Raw genomic sequence first — 15,495 nt, 5'->3', positions numbered from 1 at the left:
GTCTGGCCTCCGCACTCCTTTAACGAGGCAGCCCTGAAGCTTGGGGCAGCGGGAGTTTCTTTGCACGCAGCTTGTGCGGCTGGCTGAGTGCCTCTTCTGCTTGCCCACCTCTCGCCTCTGCACCTCATCTTCTTTTCCTGCCAGGGAAGCTGGGGACCCTGCCCATGAGTCTCCATTTCATCCTCACAACAACCTTGTGGGTAGGTTAGGTAGAGAAGGGGAGATTTGGCCTGGGGTCACTCAGCCAGCAGAGGGAGAATACAAACCTGGGTCTCCCCACATCAATCTGCAACTCTGACCACTGTGCAGTGCTGCCTCTACTGATCTGTAATGTTCCAGAGGTGTTGTAATGTAATACTCAGTTTCTCAGTCTTGATCCTGGTTGTGTGGTGGGCTAGTTGTGACAAATGGTAGGGAAGCTCAGTATTTCTGTATACAGTTGTAGGGGCTTTATTGCAATGTGCTATGGCCTGATATTATGTTCTTATTCCAGTGTGGGGTGTGTGGGGTGTGTGTGGGGGGCAATGGAAGCTGAGTGATAGGGTCCCTCCAAGTGATTGCCAGAAGTGAGATGCGTCCTGGTCTTGTGTCTTACAGATAATCTTACAAATAGTCCTTTGCATTTATCTCATGCTTTCAACTTTAAAAGGATCATTTATGGCCTGATATTATGTTCTTATTCCAGTGTGGGGTGTGGGGCGGGGCAATGGAAGCTGAGTGATAGGGTCCCTCCAAGTGATTGCCAGAAGTGAGATGCGTCCTGGTCTTGTGTCTTACAGATAATCTTACAAATAGTCCTTTGCATTTATCTCATGCTTTCAACTTTAAAAGGATCATAATGCTGATTGTGTGAACTTAGGTAAATCACGAGAGGTAGAGCAGGAAGGGTTGCATCAGTGCTTAGTTCTTGTGGCCCTTTCTTACACACCCAGGGAAATGCTGATCGCCACTTTGGGGGCAGGAAGCAATTTTTCTCCAAGCCAGTTTGGCCCCCAGTGATCCTGGAGGGTTTTTTAAATCATATTCTGGGCATGGAACAGGGGTCACTGGGGTGTGTGGGGGGTATTGGTGAATTTCCTGCATTGTGCAGGGGGTTGGACTAGATGACCCTGGAGGTCACTTCCCACTCTATGAGTCTATGATTCTATAATTCAACCAGGCTGGCTGTGGGCACGCCAGCACCTCTGTCAGGCAGAAGCGCCTGAGATCCTCCCCCCCCCTTTTCCTTCGGTCGACTTGGAGGCGAAGGGAAGGGAGAGGGGGGAAAGAATGGATCCCAGGTGCTTCTGCCTGTCAGAGGGGCTGGTGCACACTTAGGTGATGTCAGGGGGTGTGGCATATGCTAATAATTTATGCTAATGAGCTCCTGCAGCTCTTTTTCTACGAAATGACCCATGGCTTTGAGCATGTCCTTCTCAAATAAAATCTCCCATGGCAAACCACCTTTCAAAATAAGGGATCTTCAAAAAGTAGACTGCGGTATTGCACTGTGTTCATTTGCTGAAAGAAAAAGGTGTCAAAATTTTCCTAAGTACACCACAGGGGTATCAGTCTCCAAGTGGGACCTGGGGATCCAAGTGCACCCAAGCACACCTGAAGTAGCTCTCTAGGTCCCGCCAGGCAAAAACGTCTTATATTGGCTTTATATTTTATTACAACAGTTCAAATGTTAACACTAATTATATTTTAGCTTTTAAGTCGTTATTACCCTATGAGATTTGTAACCTTCCCTGGCAGCAGTAGGAGACATTTCAGAGAAGAAACAGTGGTAAGTGGAAAGTCTATCATATTTTTATCCCACCGAAGGTGCTCAGGGGAGCATCCATGGTCTCCTCTCCTTTTCCAGGACAGATGCAAGAGTTATAGAAGGAAAAGGAAATGACTGATGGCCAGTAGAGTTTCATAAACTGTAACCCATGGCTCAGTGCATCATACAGGCACCGAGAGAACCTAAACAGGTCTACTTAGAAGTAACTCCAATTTTATTCAATAAGGCTTATTCCCAGGAAAGTGTCTTCAGGACTGTGCCCTAAAATGGATCACTGATTAAACACAGGGTGTTAATAGCTGATTCTCACTCCCCCCCACCATTAACTTTGTGATGAATTTACCCAGAACCTAACAGAATTCTGGATTGTACCACATCTGCCTGCATGTAGGGGAGAATGTTCTGGGAGATCCAAGTTTGAATCCCCCTTCTACCACAGAAGCTCACTGGGTGACCTTGGGCCAGTCACTTGCTCTCTACCTAACCTATCTCACAGGCTTGTTGTGAAGATGAAACAGAAGAAGGAAGATTGATGTTAACCTGGTTTGGGTACCCACTGGGGAGAATATCAAAAAGAAGTAATTTCCAGTATACTCATTTAACAATAACAACACAAAGCATGGATGTAAGCAAACCAACTCATAAAGGACAAAATGTGCAGGAATCAGACCCATTAGTTGTATTTTATCTTCAAAACACCAACATTAAAGTTTTATAGCATTATTTACCATGCAATCCTATGCAGTCCTAAAAATCAAATTGTCAACATTTGCTGGATTATGGAGAAAGCAAGAGAGTACCAGAAAAAGATCTACTTCTGCTTCATTGACTACGCTAAAGCCTTTGATTGTGTGGATCACAACAAACTGTGGCAAGTCCTTAAAGAGATTGGAGTACCAGACCACCTCACATGTCTCTTGAGAAACCTGTATAAGGGTCAAGAAGCGACAGTTAGAACCGGATATGGAACAACTGATTGGTTTAGCATAGGAAAAGGAGTATGACAAGGATGTATATTGTCCTCTTGCTTATTTAATTTATATGCAGAGTACAGCATGTGAAATGCCAGCCTGGATGATTCAGAAACCGGAATTAAGATTGCTAGGGAAACATCAACAACCTCAGATATGCAGACGATACCACTCTAATGTCAGAAAGTAAAGAGGACCTAAAGAGCCTCTTGCTAAGTGTAAAAGGAGAGAGCAAAGGTTGGCTTGAAAGTCAACATCAAAAAAATAAGATCATGGCATCCAGTCCCATCACTCCTTGGCAAATAGAAGGAGAAGTTGTGAAAGCAGTGACAGACTTCATGTTCCTGCGATCCAAGATCACTGCAGATGGTGATAGCAGCCAAGAAATTAAAAGACGCCTGCTCCTTGGGAGGAAAGCGATGGCAACCCTTGACAGCATAATAAAAAGTAGACATCACCCTGCCAACAAAAGTCCGTATGGTCAAAGCAATGGTATTCCCAATAGTCCTGTATGGCTGCGAGAGTTGGACTATAAGGAAGGCCAAGCGCCGAAGAACAGATTCTTTTGAATTATGGTGCTGGAGAAGACTCTTGAGAGTCCCCTGGACTGCAAGGAGATAAAATCAGTCAATCCTAAAATAAATCAACCCTGACTGTTCCCTGGAAGGCTAGATAATGACGCTGAAGCTCAAATACTTTGGCCACCAAATGAGAAGGGAGCACTCACTGGAGAAGACCCTGATGCCGAAAAAGACTGAAGATCAAAGAAGAAGGGGACGGCAAAGGATGAGATGCAACGAACATGAAATTAAGCAAACTCCGGAGCACGACAGAAGACAGGAGGGCCTGGTGTGATGTGGACTCGACTGTGCGACTGAGCAACAACAACCTATGCAGTCATTTCAGTTTAATACCAATGGTTTCAACAGATTTAGAGTGGATGAATTTTACAGGGCATTGCACTGTTAAATACCTATCATGTTTCTTTCTAACAAGGCTTCAAAACTAACCACCCCAGATGGAAAGCAATACTTTCCAAACCACTGCTCTCCACCCCCCAACGACCTGCACCTAGCAATTGAGAGATCATTTCCTTGCCTTTGGTCCTGGTCACCCGGCAGGAAAATGCGGGGGGGGGGGGGAGGCTCGTGGCTGTTAGCCCCGGGGCTAAAAACCGCGCGGTTGCTTGATCAGACCTACCGATCGAGGTCCCGTGGTAGGGGGGAGGTGCCGATCAGTCCACTGTCCTGCGGCGCGGCAAAGCGGGGCGCGGGGCAAACGGATTGGTTGTTTTTTTATTTAAACTCAAATGTGCGCATGCTCCCGTGGAGACTTTGAAAAAAAAAATTTCCCGAGGGGACATGGGCGGGCGCCGGAACTACCTCCGGAAACGCGATCAGATGCCCGCCCTTACCCCGCGGTTTCAGGAAACTAGTACCTCCGAGGTACTAGTTTTTTACTGCGCGTCTTCGGCGGGAAGCCTCGGTTGCGCCATGGGAGCCCGACGCTTCCCAGATGTGCTGGTGAGATCACGCCCGGAAACTCCGCCTTCCGTCCCTCTATCTTCCGTCCCTCTAGCGTGCCTAATGCTCCGTGTGACCGCAGCCTTTGTATATCAAGACAGGTCACCAACATTCTTTGAACTCGCTGTTCCTCAGCTGCAGCTCTCCCTTTTCCTGCATATTAGCAAGGAAAGCATTTGCACTGCTTCCTAAAATGTTGAATATTTTTCTTTTGAATAAAATGTTGAATATTTTGATAGCTGGCATAGGAGTTGCTGAGCTTCAATATACGTTGTATGTTTTTATTTTATTGCGACATGGAGGACTAGTAATTGCTGTAGCAATTTGAGATGTGTTCTAGGTAGGCTAGTGAGAGTTGTGCTATCCAGTTTGTTATTGCTCCTGATCAAAGGACAGGCTTGAGTGGCTGCAGGAGCAAATTCAGATCACTTTCATAGAATCACTCCAAACTGAGTGTGGGAGAAGGTCAACGGGGCTAGCATTAGTTGGAGGAACTCTACCCTGTGGCCTTTACCTTCCTTCCCCCCTTTCTTACACATCAATTTTAACTATTCCTCAGCATTCATTTTAGTGCCAAAGAAATGCCTCAATCCAATTTCCAAAAAGCACAATTTATTCTCAACACAGACATTTAGATTATTCATATCAGTGTAAAAGACTTGAAGGAAATTTGAATGTTAGTTATATCAAGATTTCCTTACATGGCTGTAACACAGATTTCATTACATGGCTATAACACAGATGTGTATACTTTTCTAGTCCTTATATAAATCCTCTCTTACAACCACAGCCTTACTGTTATATAGTTTGATCCCTTCACTTTTGTCCTGCTCATTTTGCAGTATTCAGGATAGGGGTTTTGCCACTTTTATGTTCTACACTGTGCTTCCTACAGTTACTGCTAAATAACTTTGTCATTATTCCTACCCCAAATATTCCAGGGGGACATTTCTTCACTCTCACTGATATTCTCCAGCCAAAAAATACTACTTCTGAAATGTTTGCATAAATAAACAGGAAGAGATCTTCAGCATATTTACATACAATTATGTAGTTATTTACATCTTATCAAAAGTATCCTGTAACTTGCCTGACAAGGACTGCTGTGTACCTTGGGAAGCTGCTTAACTCTTGCTAACCCAAAGTTATCTAATTAGCATATTGTGTATTTTTGTGTTTCACAAAAAACCGGAACACGCTAATTCACTTAATTTTGTTTTTTGAATGCCTGGGTAGCAGTATAGCAGTATACCTGAGAGTAGCATCAGAGAGCAAATTACGGCTAGGCAATATGTAAATTCAGTATTCATTCAGAGGCCTGCAAAGATGAATCACCTAATTACCATACAACAGCTTCTGATTGTAAGGAACATCTATATTTCTGATAGATGTAATGCATGAAGTTGTTCCCTCTGATACTGTTCAATATTCTTCTCAGCCTCTTCATCCAGTACTTTTCGTAAGCACAGAATTAGTTCTTCAGTTCCTTCACCAGTAAGTGCCGATATAGGAATGATTTCCTTGAATCTTACAAGGTCTGCTGGAATCATCGCTTTGGGGAATGAATGTATATGATCTGAAATGATACATGTTTATAATTGATATGCACAGGACAATGCTGCTGTAAAATTCCCTGGAAATGTAATTTCACAACAGAAACAGAAGGTGTAAATATAACAGATTCACTGGAACTACAGACTGCACACCATTCTTTTAAAACCACAGCTTTCCAGTATGTTATTCCATAATTTTGTAGTACTTAGCTCAAGCTTATTATCAAGTATGCCCCAAAGATAAGGCAAAAAAGAAAGATTTATGCAAGATCAATAGCAGTCTTGTTTGAATATATTTCATTCTAAGAAGGTTGAGACAAATGGTTTCTGTACTGTTTGGACATTGAAAGATGGATGCTGAAGCGCTATGCTGAAAAGTATTCCCCCCCCCTTCCATTATCCTACTACATCTTAGCCTCTCTACCACTTTGTGTAGCAGATTAGGGAAAAAATATGGTTGCTTGGCCAAGGCTATGTAACGAGGTTCATAGCAGAGTGGGAATGTGAAGCTGTCCCCCAATGCGGTGCCCATGGGCACCATGGCTCCTGCGGATACCTTTCTTGGCACCCGCCAAGTGTTTTAGAAAGTAGGTGGAGCCAGGTGGGGATTTTGCCAAGCAAGACTTCTGATTGGCTGTGCAGATTTTTAAAAAGTTGCGTTGGCTGCAGCTGCCACCACACTACTGATATGTTCACAGTATGACTGAAGATAAGCATCCTGTTAAACAGAGGTTTTGCCCAAAATGTTAGAATTATGTATTATCTCACTCCCTAAGATTTTGTGGTTGACTCTGCCTCTTATGGCAGCCATTTTGTGGTTGTGCCCACCATCCAATGTCAGAATTCCAAAGGTGCCCAAAAAAGCTCAAAAAAGGTTGGGGAAACCTGCTCTAGGTAGTGTGCTATATGGGCATTGATGTGACATGGCTAATAGCTAACACTGAATTTGCATTAGAAAGGAAACTATCTACAGACTTGGTAAAGCAAGAGCAAAGTGCCCATCCGTTTGAAATTTTATTTTACCTCAGACTTCTTCTTTGGATATTTTCCCCCCTCAAGATCACTAAACAACACATACTGCTCTCGCTTTTCATCCATTAGTTTTTTTGTTGTTATTTTGCCATCAAGTCATGGCTGACTTATGACTAACTTATGGCAACCCCACAGGGCTGATGTATGGCAACCCTGTGGGGTTTTTCAAGGTAAGAGATGTTCAGAGGTGGTTTGCCATTGCCTGCCTCCATGTCACGACCCCGATATTCCGTCGTGATCTTCCTTCCGAATACTAGCCAGGGCTGACACTGTTTAGCTTCCAAGATCTGATGAGATCACACCAGCCTGGGAATGCTCCCTCAGAAGTGATGCCCATAGTCAGGACTTTATTTCTGTAAAAATTATAATTATCTGGCTACCGCCTTCAGTAGAATAGTTGGGTAATATCTTTAATACAACAGCTGGATTCAAAGATTGTGGTTCTTTTGATGCACATCCATTTGTTGTGCACTTAAAATGCCAGCTCTGCTGGTACTGGTGGGCAGGAAAGTCAAGCCACTGCAAAATCAATACCCATTGGTCACCCTTAACCTTCTTGCCACTGTTTATGTTTAGTTTTAGGGATGGGCATGAACCTAAAAAAACCAGTTCAGTTCAGGGTTCAAACTGAACCCTGAACCGAATCGAAAGGCCCCCACCCAAACCAAGTCAGTCTGGCAAGTTCAGTTCCCTCTTTGTCCTGGCTGCGGATGGCCACAGCCAGGAGAAAGGGGGGATTGCCTGGGAAGGGTTAATGGGTCTGTTTCGCTTCCCCCCCCCCATGATATGGCTCACAGTCATTTAAATCTAACAGCTCAGCTGCAGACCCTGCACCACTCAGCTGTTAGGTTTAAATGGCCCCAAACAGCTGAACTGTACAAACGCCCGGCAAACGTTCGGGGAAGACACCTTCCCTGAACCGGCCCAAGTTCATGCCAAATTTTGGCTCGTGAGCTGATTCATGGCCATACCTATTTAGTTTTAGTTTTTTGAGGACTGCATTTTAACCATATCTGGTTTATGTAGTTTACAGATGATTAATAGCAGACCCAGACACTACAAGTGGAACCATGATTCTCAGGGCTGCAAGTCCCACCTTACATATGATCCGCTAAAAAGAGAAGAGACTTTTCTGCTCCCTATCCACAAAAGCAGGCCATTATAGACAACAGCTGTATACATAGGATGAGTGAAAATTTACTACACCACTGAAGTTTTGTAAAGGCGTGATTTCTATTCACCTACCCTGCTGGATTGGGATCTGCATGTGTAACAGCGCTCCATAAAGTCAGAGCTGTGCTTGCTGATTTCAATGGTCTTAGATGGACGTAATTCTGCTTAGGGCTGCACTACACAGTGTCTATTGTGTGACCAGTGGGTACTGGGTGCACATGTATACTTGAGTCATATGAACTGTATTAGCAGTGTACATGGGATGGAGATGTATATCTCCACTAAGTATCTGAGGATACTGTGGATGGTTATTATTAATTATTGACTACTAGTCACATGGAACATTCATTACAATAAGACTTCCGCAGTTCACTTTTCTTTCAAGGAGTAATGGCTATCTTTCCACAAATACTGATAACTCTTTAACAGCATGATGTCAAAGGCACATGAATATCTTATTATAAATAAAAGAAAACAGTCAAAAGCACTCTCACCTTGAGGGTTCTGTAATTGTTCCATAAGCTCATTAAAGTTTCTTTGTGCATTTGGCAAATCCATTTTATTGACAGCAAGGAGGGCAGGTTTGTCTCGAAGTTCTTCTTTATACAATTCCAATTCCTTCAAACACAAAATCCAATTTGCACTTGTAAGTAGCTTTCCTCAAAAGTATTTTGTCCTTTTACAAGTCTTTTCATTTAACTCTGTAACTACCACCCAATACATAATGTTTAGGATATGTTCAAGGTGAATGTATGCCTGTTGACTTCCAAATTAATCCAATTAATCTGCTGAGGCTCAATAACCTGCATAAACAGGCTGCACATCTGAGGTACGTTCTCTTTAGAGGGCATAGCAGAGTCCATTAACCGCTCTTGATGTTACAGGAGTTTATAATTACATTGCACGTGGTATTTGGGGCAAAATTACTGTGCTCCGTAAGAGTTGGACATTATACTTTTATTTATTATTTGCATTATTTACAGTCTGCTTTTCTCACTGAGACTCAAGGAGGATCACACAGCACAAGACAATATAGGTCAACAGGAATGGGACAACGCAATAGGTTTTGGATTACAGAAATCTGAAAATGAGCAGAAATCTGAACACAGCTGAAATCAAGAATGACTATTTACATGACACATAAAACAATGCAGAAATTATATAGTAGGATCCTACCTACAGGAACAGACAGAATATACTATACAGAGTGGTACAGTCCACTGTTCCTGTCCCTTTACCAAAGCATCTTTCTGAGCCATTTTGTCACATTACTGCCCTACTGTCTAATTTAAAAAGCCCTTCTGAGTAATTTGCATACTTGGTGGAAAACCAGGAGGGTGGCTCCATGCAATTGGGAATCCTGGAACTAGCAGAGTTTCTGACCATGTGGAGAGAGCAATATGTGCACACTTTTGGGTGCATGCAGTAAAGAAAATATTTAATGGAAGAGATACTAGATGCATGTCAGATCACAAGCAAAGGGGATTTTTTTTAGCTAAAGAACTTGCATTAATAGAATATATACCAAATGTGGCTGGTGAAAAAAGGAGCACTCACCACATGGAACTGCTTGCCAGTTCACGATTCTCTAGCAGTATGCCAGAAGGATATGCAAAGTAGTTAAGCTGCTACTTCACATCAGAAATTACCAGTGTACACTGTATGTATATATGAGCCCTTTTCAGGCATTCTAAGATCTACACAAGGTAGTAGGGAGAGCAGCATTGTTGCAGAAAATTCCATACCAACCCATGTGCACTCAAGGAATACAGTCTACATGTGCTCAAAGATATGCATGTGTGGCTCTCTCCACATGGTCAGAAACTCTGCTAGATTCAGGATACCTGACTTGAATGCAGGGACTCACAAATGAGTCTTTTAAATATTGGTACCTCCAGAACAAGGAATCTTCTGAACAAAAAAAGGCCCCAAACCAAAGATTTTATGTTAAGGGAGGATGTTGTCAATAAGGTATATGCATCATGGTGTATATATATACAGGCAAGATGCCACTGCAAACGTGATATTGCACACTGAGTAATATAATCCTTTCATTTCTGAATTTGTGGGGATGCTTTTTCTACGCACAGCATATTTTGTTAACAATCTGGAAAAATTGAGCAATTTGGGGAATTAAATTTCCATGTAGGGAATGAAAATGATATTTCACTTCCATCAGAAACTGAGGATTCTGCACTATAGATATAAAAATGAAGAAGAGGGAAAATCCATGTCAAATAGATATAATCAAGATACTGGGACTCTCGCAGATACCTAGACTTTTCCAAAACTCCAAAACATCCCAGACAACTTCCATTTGCTAGCAATCACTGAACTTGCAATTTAATATGTTTCCTATGAAACTATTAGGAGGCTTCGCACTTAAAATTTCCTTCTATATCACCAAGGGAGGGGAATTGTGGGAAAATGGCTGCCAGCTGTTTCAGATGTCAGCTGAGCCTTTTCTTCCCTCCTGTTGCAAGTACTTAAAGCTTCAGTGTGACCAGAGGTATCAGCCCTTTGGCAAGAGGCAAAGGGTTCTTGGCTTGTAGCTTGCAGCCTGCAGTCTTTTTGATAAACCACCCCAGCAGATCCCAGACCAGTATACTAAAAGGATCTTCTTCTGTTAGTTTGCATTATAGTTTATTTAAATTGTACTGCTCCTTTTGTAAGCTGCTTTGGGTCCTCACTGGGGAGAAAAGCAGGACAAGAAGTGTCCTAAATAAGTAAATTACCATCAGCAACCTTACTTTTGTTAGTAGTATTATAGTTTCAAAGGCCGTTCTGAATGGTGTCTTACAGGAAAGCTGAAAGCCAAATACATCAACCTGAAAAAAACAAAATATAAAAGTGAAGTCCTTATGCATATTTGACTAATCAAAAACCTATCAAGACAATGAACAGGGCTGAAAGAAATACAGCAAAACAGTGAAAGGATGAATGTTTTCAAACACACACAAAAATTATAAAAGGGCATCAATTCTATTATTTTGAGCAGTGTTCCTGAGCCATGGAAGCCATTAAACCACTTGTTTAACTTCCTGTGTTTCACTGTTATCCATACAGTAGCATTCGATGGCATCTTTGCCATAGTACCATTCATGTCACAAGTAGTGCTGTTTCTTATTATTATCTACACAACTTGTTTAGCCCCAAATTTTTCCTTACTTTTTCCAAATTATCTTAATACCTGACTGAAACAGGATGCTGAGCAGCATTTCTAATGAAAAGTGGTAACCCTGCAGGTTAGTCTGGTGAACTAGTCAGGATAATGACTTCATGGGCAAAGTTAGTTGCTAGTGAAAGCTTAAATAATTCACAGAAGTAAAAATTCAGTCATCCATCCTATGATCTATGCTTTAAAGAACTCAATATCAAGCAATTGAAATAAGGGAGACAACAAAAGAAGGGAAGAGAGTTAGAGAAAGAATGTGCATTCATACCAATTACATGTACTTATGGCTAGTTTCAGTAGGGTACAGGAATTGTGCCAAAGATTTAATGGACAAGATGAGTTCTGAAAGGGGATTGGAGACAGCTGGAGAGGTGACATCTGGCAGGTGTATGGTGAAGCAGTATCCCATGATAGCTACCTGCCATTACTGCTTTGGGCACACTCAATTAAATGGAGCATCTCTGAGCTAACCCCAAAGACACCCAGCAACTGTGTGTTCTTACAACAAAGAGAAGCTGCTTTGTTCTTTCCACATGCTTCAGGAACTTGTGTCCTCTTCCTTTATTTTCATGTGCACCTTCAATCAATCCTGGAAGATCAGCAACTGTGATCTAAGAGAGGGAAAAATGCCCACACTACAAATTTTAATCAGGAAGAGATGAGTTTGTGTGTTACTGATTCACTCAACAGCGTACCAAAATTATCACTTCCCTTAAAATGCATTTGATTAATCCTGTCCCATTCTAAAAGTGAAAGGTAGGTAACTTGCTTAAACAAGAGAGGTATTTAAACAAACCGAAGTGACAAGCCACACACAAGGCCAGGCTCATCACAGCTATAGAATGCTTGTTCATGATAGTGAACACAATTCTAAAGATCTTTTAAACTTTCCATGTAAAGCCAGTGGAGTCAGAAACTGCATATGTCACATGACTCCTCAGTTCTTTGAAAAATAAAGCCATTACAGATTAATGTACAAGGTCTAAACCATGATATGAAGAAAGCTACAAGCTTTTAGGGGAAAATAAGAATGAAAAATGGTGTTAATTCTATTTTTATTCATGTTTTTGTAAAAAAAAAAAGACTACTATTAGCTACAATAATTTTGTTAATAGCCTTGTAAGGTTACTTAATGGGCTTTTTAAAAAACAGTATTTTACACTGATCCTGTAGACACAAATCACCAGGGAAAACTTGACCAGGGATAACAGGTTATATTCTTATCCATTTCTTACTGTCTATTTGGACAAGATTAAAGCATCATCTCCCAAGACCTTTTTACTCATTTCACATCTGTGAACTCAGCTGTTGCACTGCTGTCATCGGACACCTCTTGACGCAAGTCTTTCATCTCAAGAGTGACATTTCTAGCATTACCCCATGCATCAGATATAGATTTTTTTTTACACATCAAAGTAAAGATCAGGTGGTATAGAATTAGATGTTTGATATATTCCTGAATGAACCCAGTCCTTGATTCCTTCATCAAAACCCAGTAGTGTGGATCACACATTAGGAAACATAATCTCCTGGATGAAACATGAACAATTTTAAGATTATTTTAGGAAGACTGTGTTCAGGAACCATTAAAACATCCTCAGTAACAGTGCAATTCTATGCAGAGTTACTCCTGTCTAAGTCCATTGACTTCAGTGGACGTTGTTGTTCAGTCGCACAGTCGAGTCCGACTCTTCGCGACCCCATGGACCAGATCACACCAGGCCTTCCTGTCTTCCACCGTCCTCTGAAGTTTGCTCAATTTCATGTTTGTTGCATCTATGACACTGTCTAACCATCTCATCCTTTGCCGTCCCCGTCTTCTTTGACCTTCAATCATTCCCAGCATCAGGGTCTTCTCCAGTGAGTGCTCCCTTCTCATTTGGTGGCCAAAGTATTTGAGCTTCAGTTTCATTATCTGGCCTTCCAGGGAACAGTCAGGGTTGATTTCTTTTAGGATTGACTGATTTGATCTTCTTGCAGTCTAAGGGACTCTCAAGAGTCTTCTCCAGCACCATAGTTCAAAAGAATCTATTCTTCGGCGCTCAGTGGACTTAGAGTGGTAGAAGTTTTGATCAGAGACTGATCAAGAGAGAGATCTTGGAGTTGTAGTAGATAACTCACTGAAAATGTCGAGACAGTGTGTGACTGCAATAAAAAAGGCCAATGCTATGCTGGAGATTATTAGGAAGGGTATTGAAAACAGATCAGCCAATATCATAATGCCCATATATAAATCAATGGTGCGACCTCATTTGGAATACTGTGTGCAGTTCTGGTCACCACACCTTAAAAAGGATATTATAGCTTTGGAAAAAATGCAGAAAAGGGCAACTCGAATGATAAAAGGGTTGGAACACTTTCCCTATGAGGAAATGTTAAAGTGCTTAGGGCTCTTTAGCTTGGAGAAACGACAACTGAGGGGAGACATGATTGAGGTTTATACGATTATGCATGGGATAGAGCAGGTAGAGGTACTTTTCTCCCTTTCTCACAATACAAGAACTCATGGGCACTCAATGAAATTGCTGAGTGGTTGGGTTAGAACGGATAAAAGGAAGTACTTCTTCACTCAAAGAGTGATTAACACACGGAATTCACTGCCACAGGAAGTGGTGACGGCTACAAGCATGGACGGCTTCAAAAGGGAATTAGATAAGCATATGGAGCAGAGGTCCTTCAGTGGCTATTAGCCACAAGGTATAGGTAGGGGCTCTGGGGCAAGTGATGCTCTGTCTTCTTGGTGCTTTGGGGGGAGGTCAACAGTGGGAGGGCTTCTAATGTCCTGGACCCACTGGTGGACCTCCTGATGGCACTGGTATTTCTGGCCACTGTATGACACAGAGTGTTGGACTGGATGGGCCTTTGGCCTGATCCAACATTGGCGTCTCTTATGTTCTTATGATGCACTGTCCAAATGAACATCCTTTAAAAAACAAATATACAAGGCAAAAATACTGTCATTTCTTAGGGTAAAAAAATCAGTAAAGCCCTGCTCACTAAAGAGGGTCTGAGCATGCCATTTAACATAAGCCTGTACACTTTCTAACCACTCGGTCTTGGCAGTTTTGCCACAGAGTCAGTCCACTGCTATCAGACTTCAAGGTGACTATTTCTCTTCTTAAAATAGCACTGGAGAAATTGCTTAGGAGTTCCTACCTAGGTACAGGGACGTGAGCCCTACTCTCCAAAGTGGGAGGCCCTTATGGCTTCACCACTTACCTACTCCTCTGTAAATCACTCACATGACTGAACAATGGGGTATGTATTAAGAATATAGAACTACAAGAGGGGACCCACAACAAAATGTTGCTGGAGCCCGAGCCCTCTCCAGCATGGTTGAGGCAAGTGGAGCAGCTGGTGGCTGGCTGGCTTTGGTCGCTCCTCCCGTGTGCTGCTGCTCCTGCTGCTGGTGCTGCTTTCTCCTCTCCCTCACCTAACAAAGTTGTGGCTTAAAAAAAAAAAAAGGGAGGGAAAGCATATGAGACAAAAAGCTGATGGGGCAGCCCACCTAGTGGCCGCTCAGTGCTCTGTTTGCGTGCCCACTGAGCTTAGCCACTCCTCCAGTGCTGCTCCTTTGAATAGAAGCCCACGGCAGCCACTGACGGGGCGCAGGACTCCAGCTGTGGGGGGAGGGGGGAGAAGAACGGTGGCCCTGGGAGTCCCCCTACCATCCTCCTGTTTACTGGCAGTCCTGGGGATGGTTCCTGCAGCGACATGGATGGGTCTTGCTGTGGCAGGCCAAGCAAGCAGCAGCTGGGATGGGTATTGCCACCGTGGGTTACCTTGTGGCTCCAATGGCTTTTCCTGGTGGTCCTAGCGGTGGAGTGGACGGCAACAGAGACAGCTGCTTTTCCCGCGGCTCAGTCATCACGCACGTGCAGAGAACGCAGTTTTACTTTTGGGGGTATTTAAGTATTCCCCCTACACTTTTTAAAACATTTTAGATTTTTCTACACACCTGGAGATTGCCCCAAGTGTGAAGAAAAACCTCTTTACCCTCCATGTGCCCCAGATCTGCGGAAATAAGTATCCGCACGCAAGGGGACCCTTGGCTATTAGATATATAGATACTTGTTTAGAGCTGATGTTTTTATTATTAAACACTGTTGTAAAAAATATCAACAGGCAAAGCAAAATAAAGAAGAAACCCAAGAAATTCACTCTTATAACTGTGCACTGATGTGGAAAGTTACTAGGTTAGAAAATCAAGTCATATCTCAATATGGAATACAGATAAAGGGTGCAGTCACACACGCCAGATAAAACGGGGGGGGGGGGGGGGGGGGCTGTTTCTTCCCAC

General features: G+C 42.7%; 1 protein-coding gene across 2 annotated transcripts in view; it reads right to left on the bottom strand.

Annotated features, from left to right (window-relative positions):
- Nucleotides 1-5,001: 5,001 nt before the first annotated feature.
- The window catches only part of GTPBP10 (GTP-binding protein 10 (putative)), a 20,084-nt gene continuing 9,590 nt past the window's right edge, over nt 5,002-15,495 (bottom strand). For both annotated transcript variants that reach the window (XM_015416306.1, XM_015416307.1), the window contains exons 7-10: nt 11,699-11,806; nt 10,771-10,848; nt 8,515-8,638; nt 5,002-5,838 (exon numbers count right to left, since the gene is read on the bottom strand). In XM_015416306.1, coding sequence (XP_015271792.1) covers nt 5,636-5,838; nt 8,515-8,638; nt 10,771-10,848; nt 11,699-11,806 — 513 coding nt within the window. In that variant the 3' untranslated portion in view covers nt 5,002-5,635. The remainder of the gene's footprint in view (nt 5,839-8,514; nt 8,639-10,770; nt 10,849-11,698; nt 11,807-15,495) is intronic.

This window comes from Gekko japonicus, unplaced genomic scaffold, assembly GCF_001447785.1.
Source record: "Gekko japonicus isolate JY-2015 unplaced genomic scaffold, Gekko_japonicus_V1.1 scaffold721, whole genome shotgun sequence".
Taxonomy (NCBI): domain Eukaryota; kingdom Metazoa; phylum Chordata; class Lepidosauria; order Squamata; family Gekkonidae; genus Gekko; species Gekko japonicus.
This window is presented reverse-complemented; position numbering and strand designations above follow the sequence as displayed.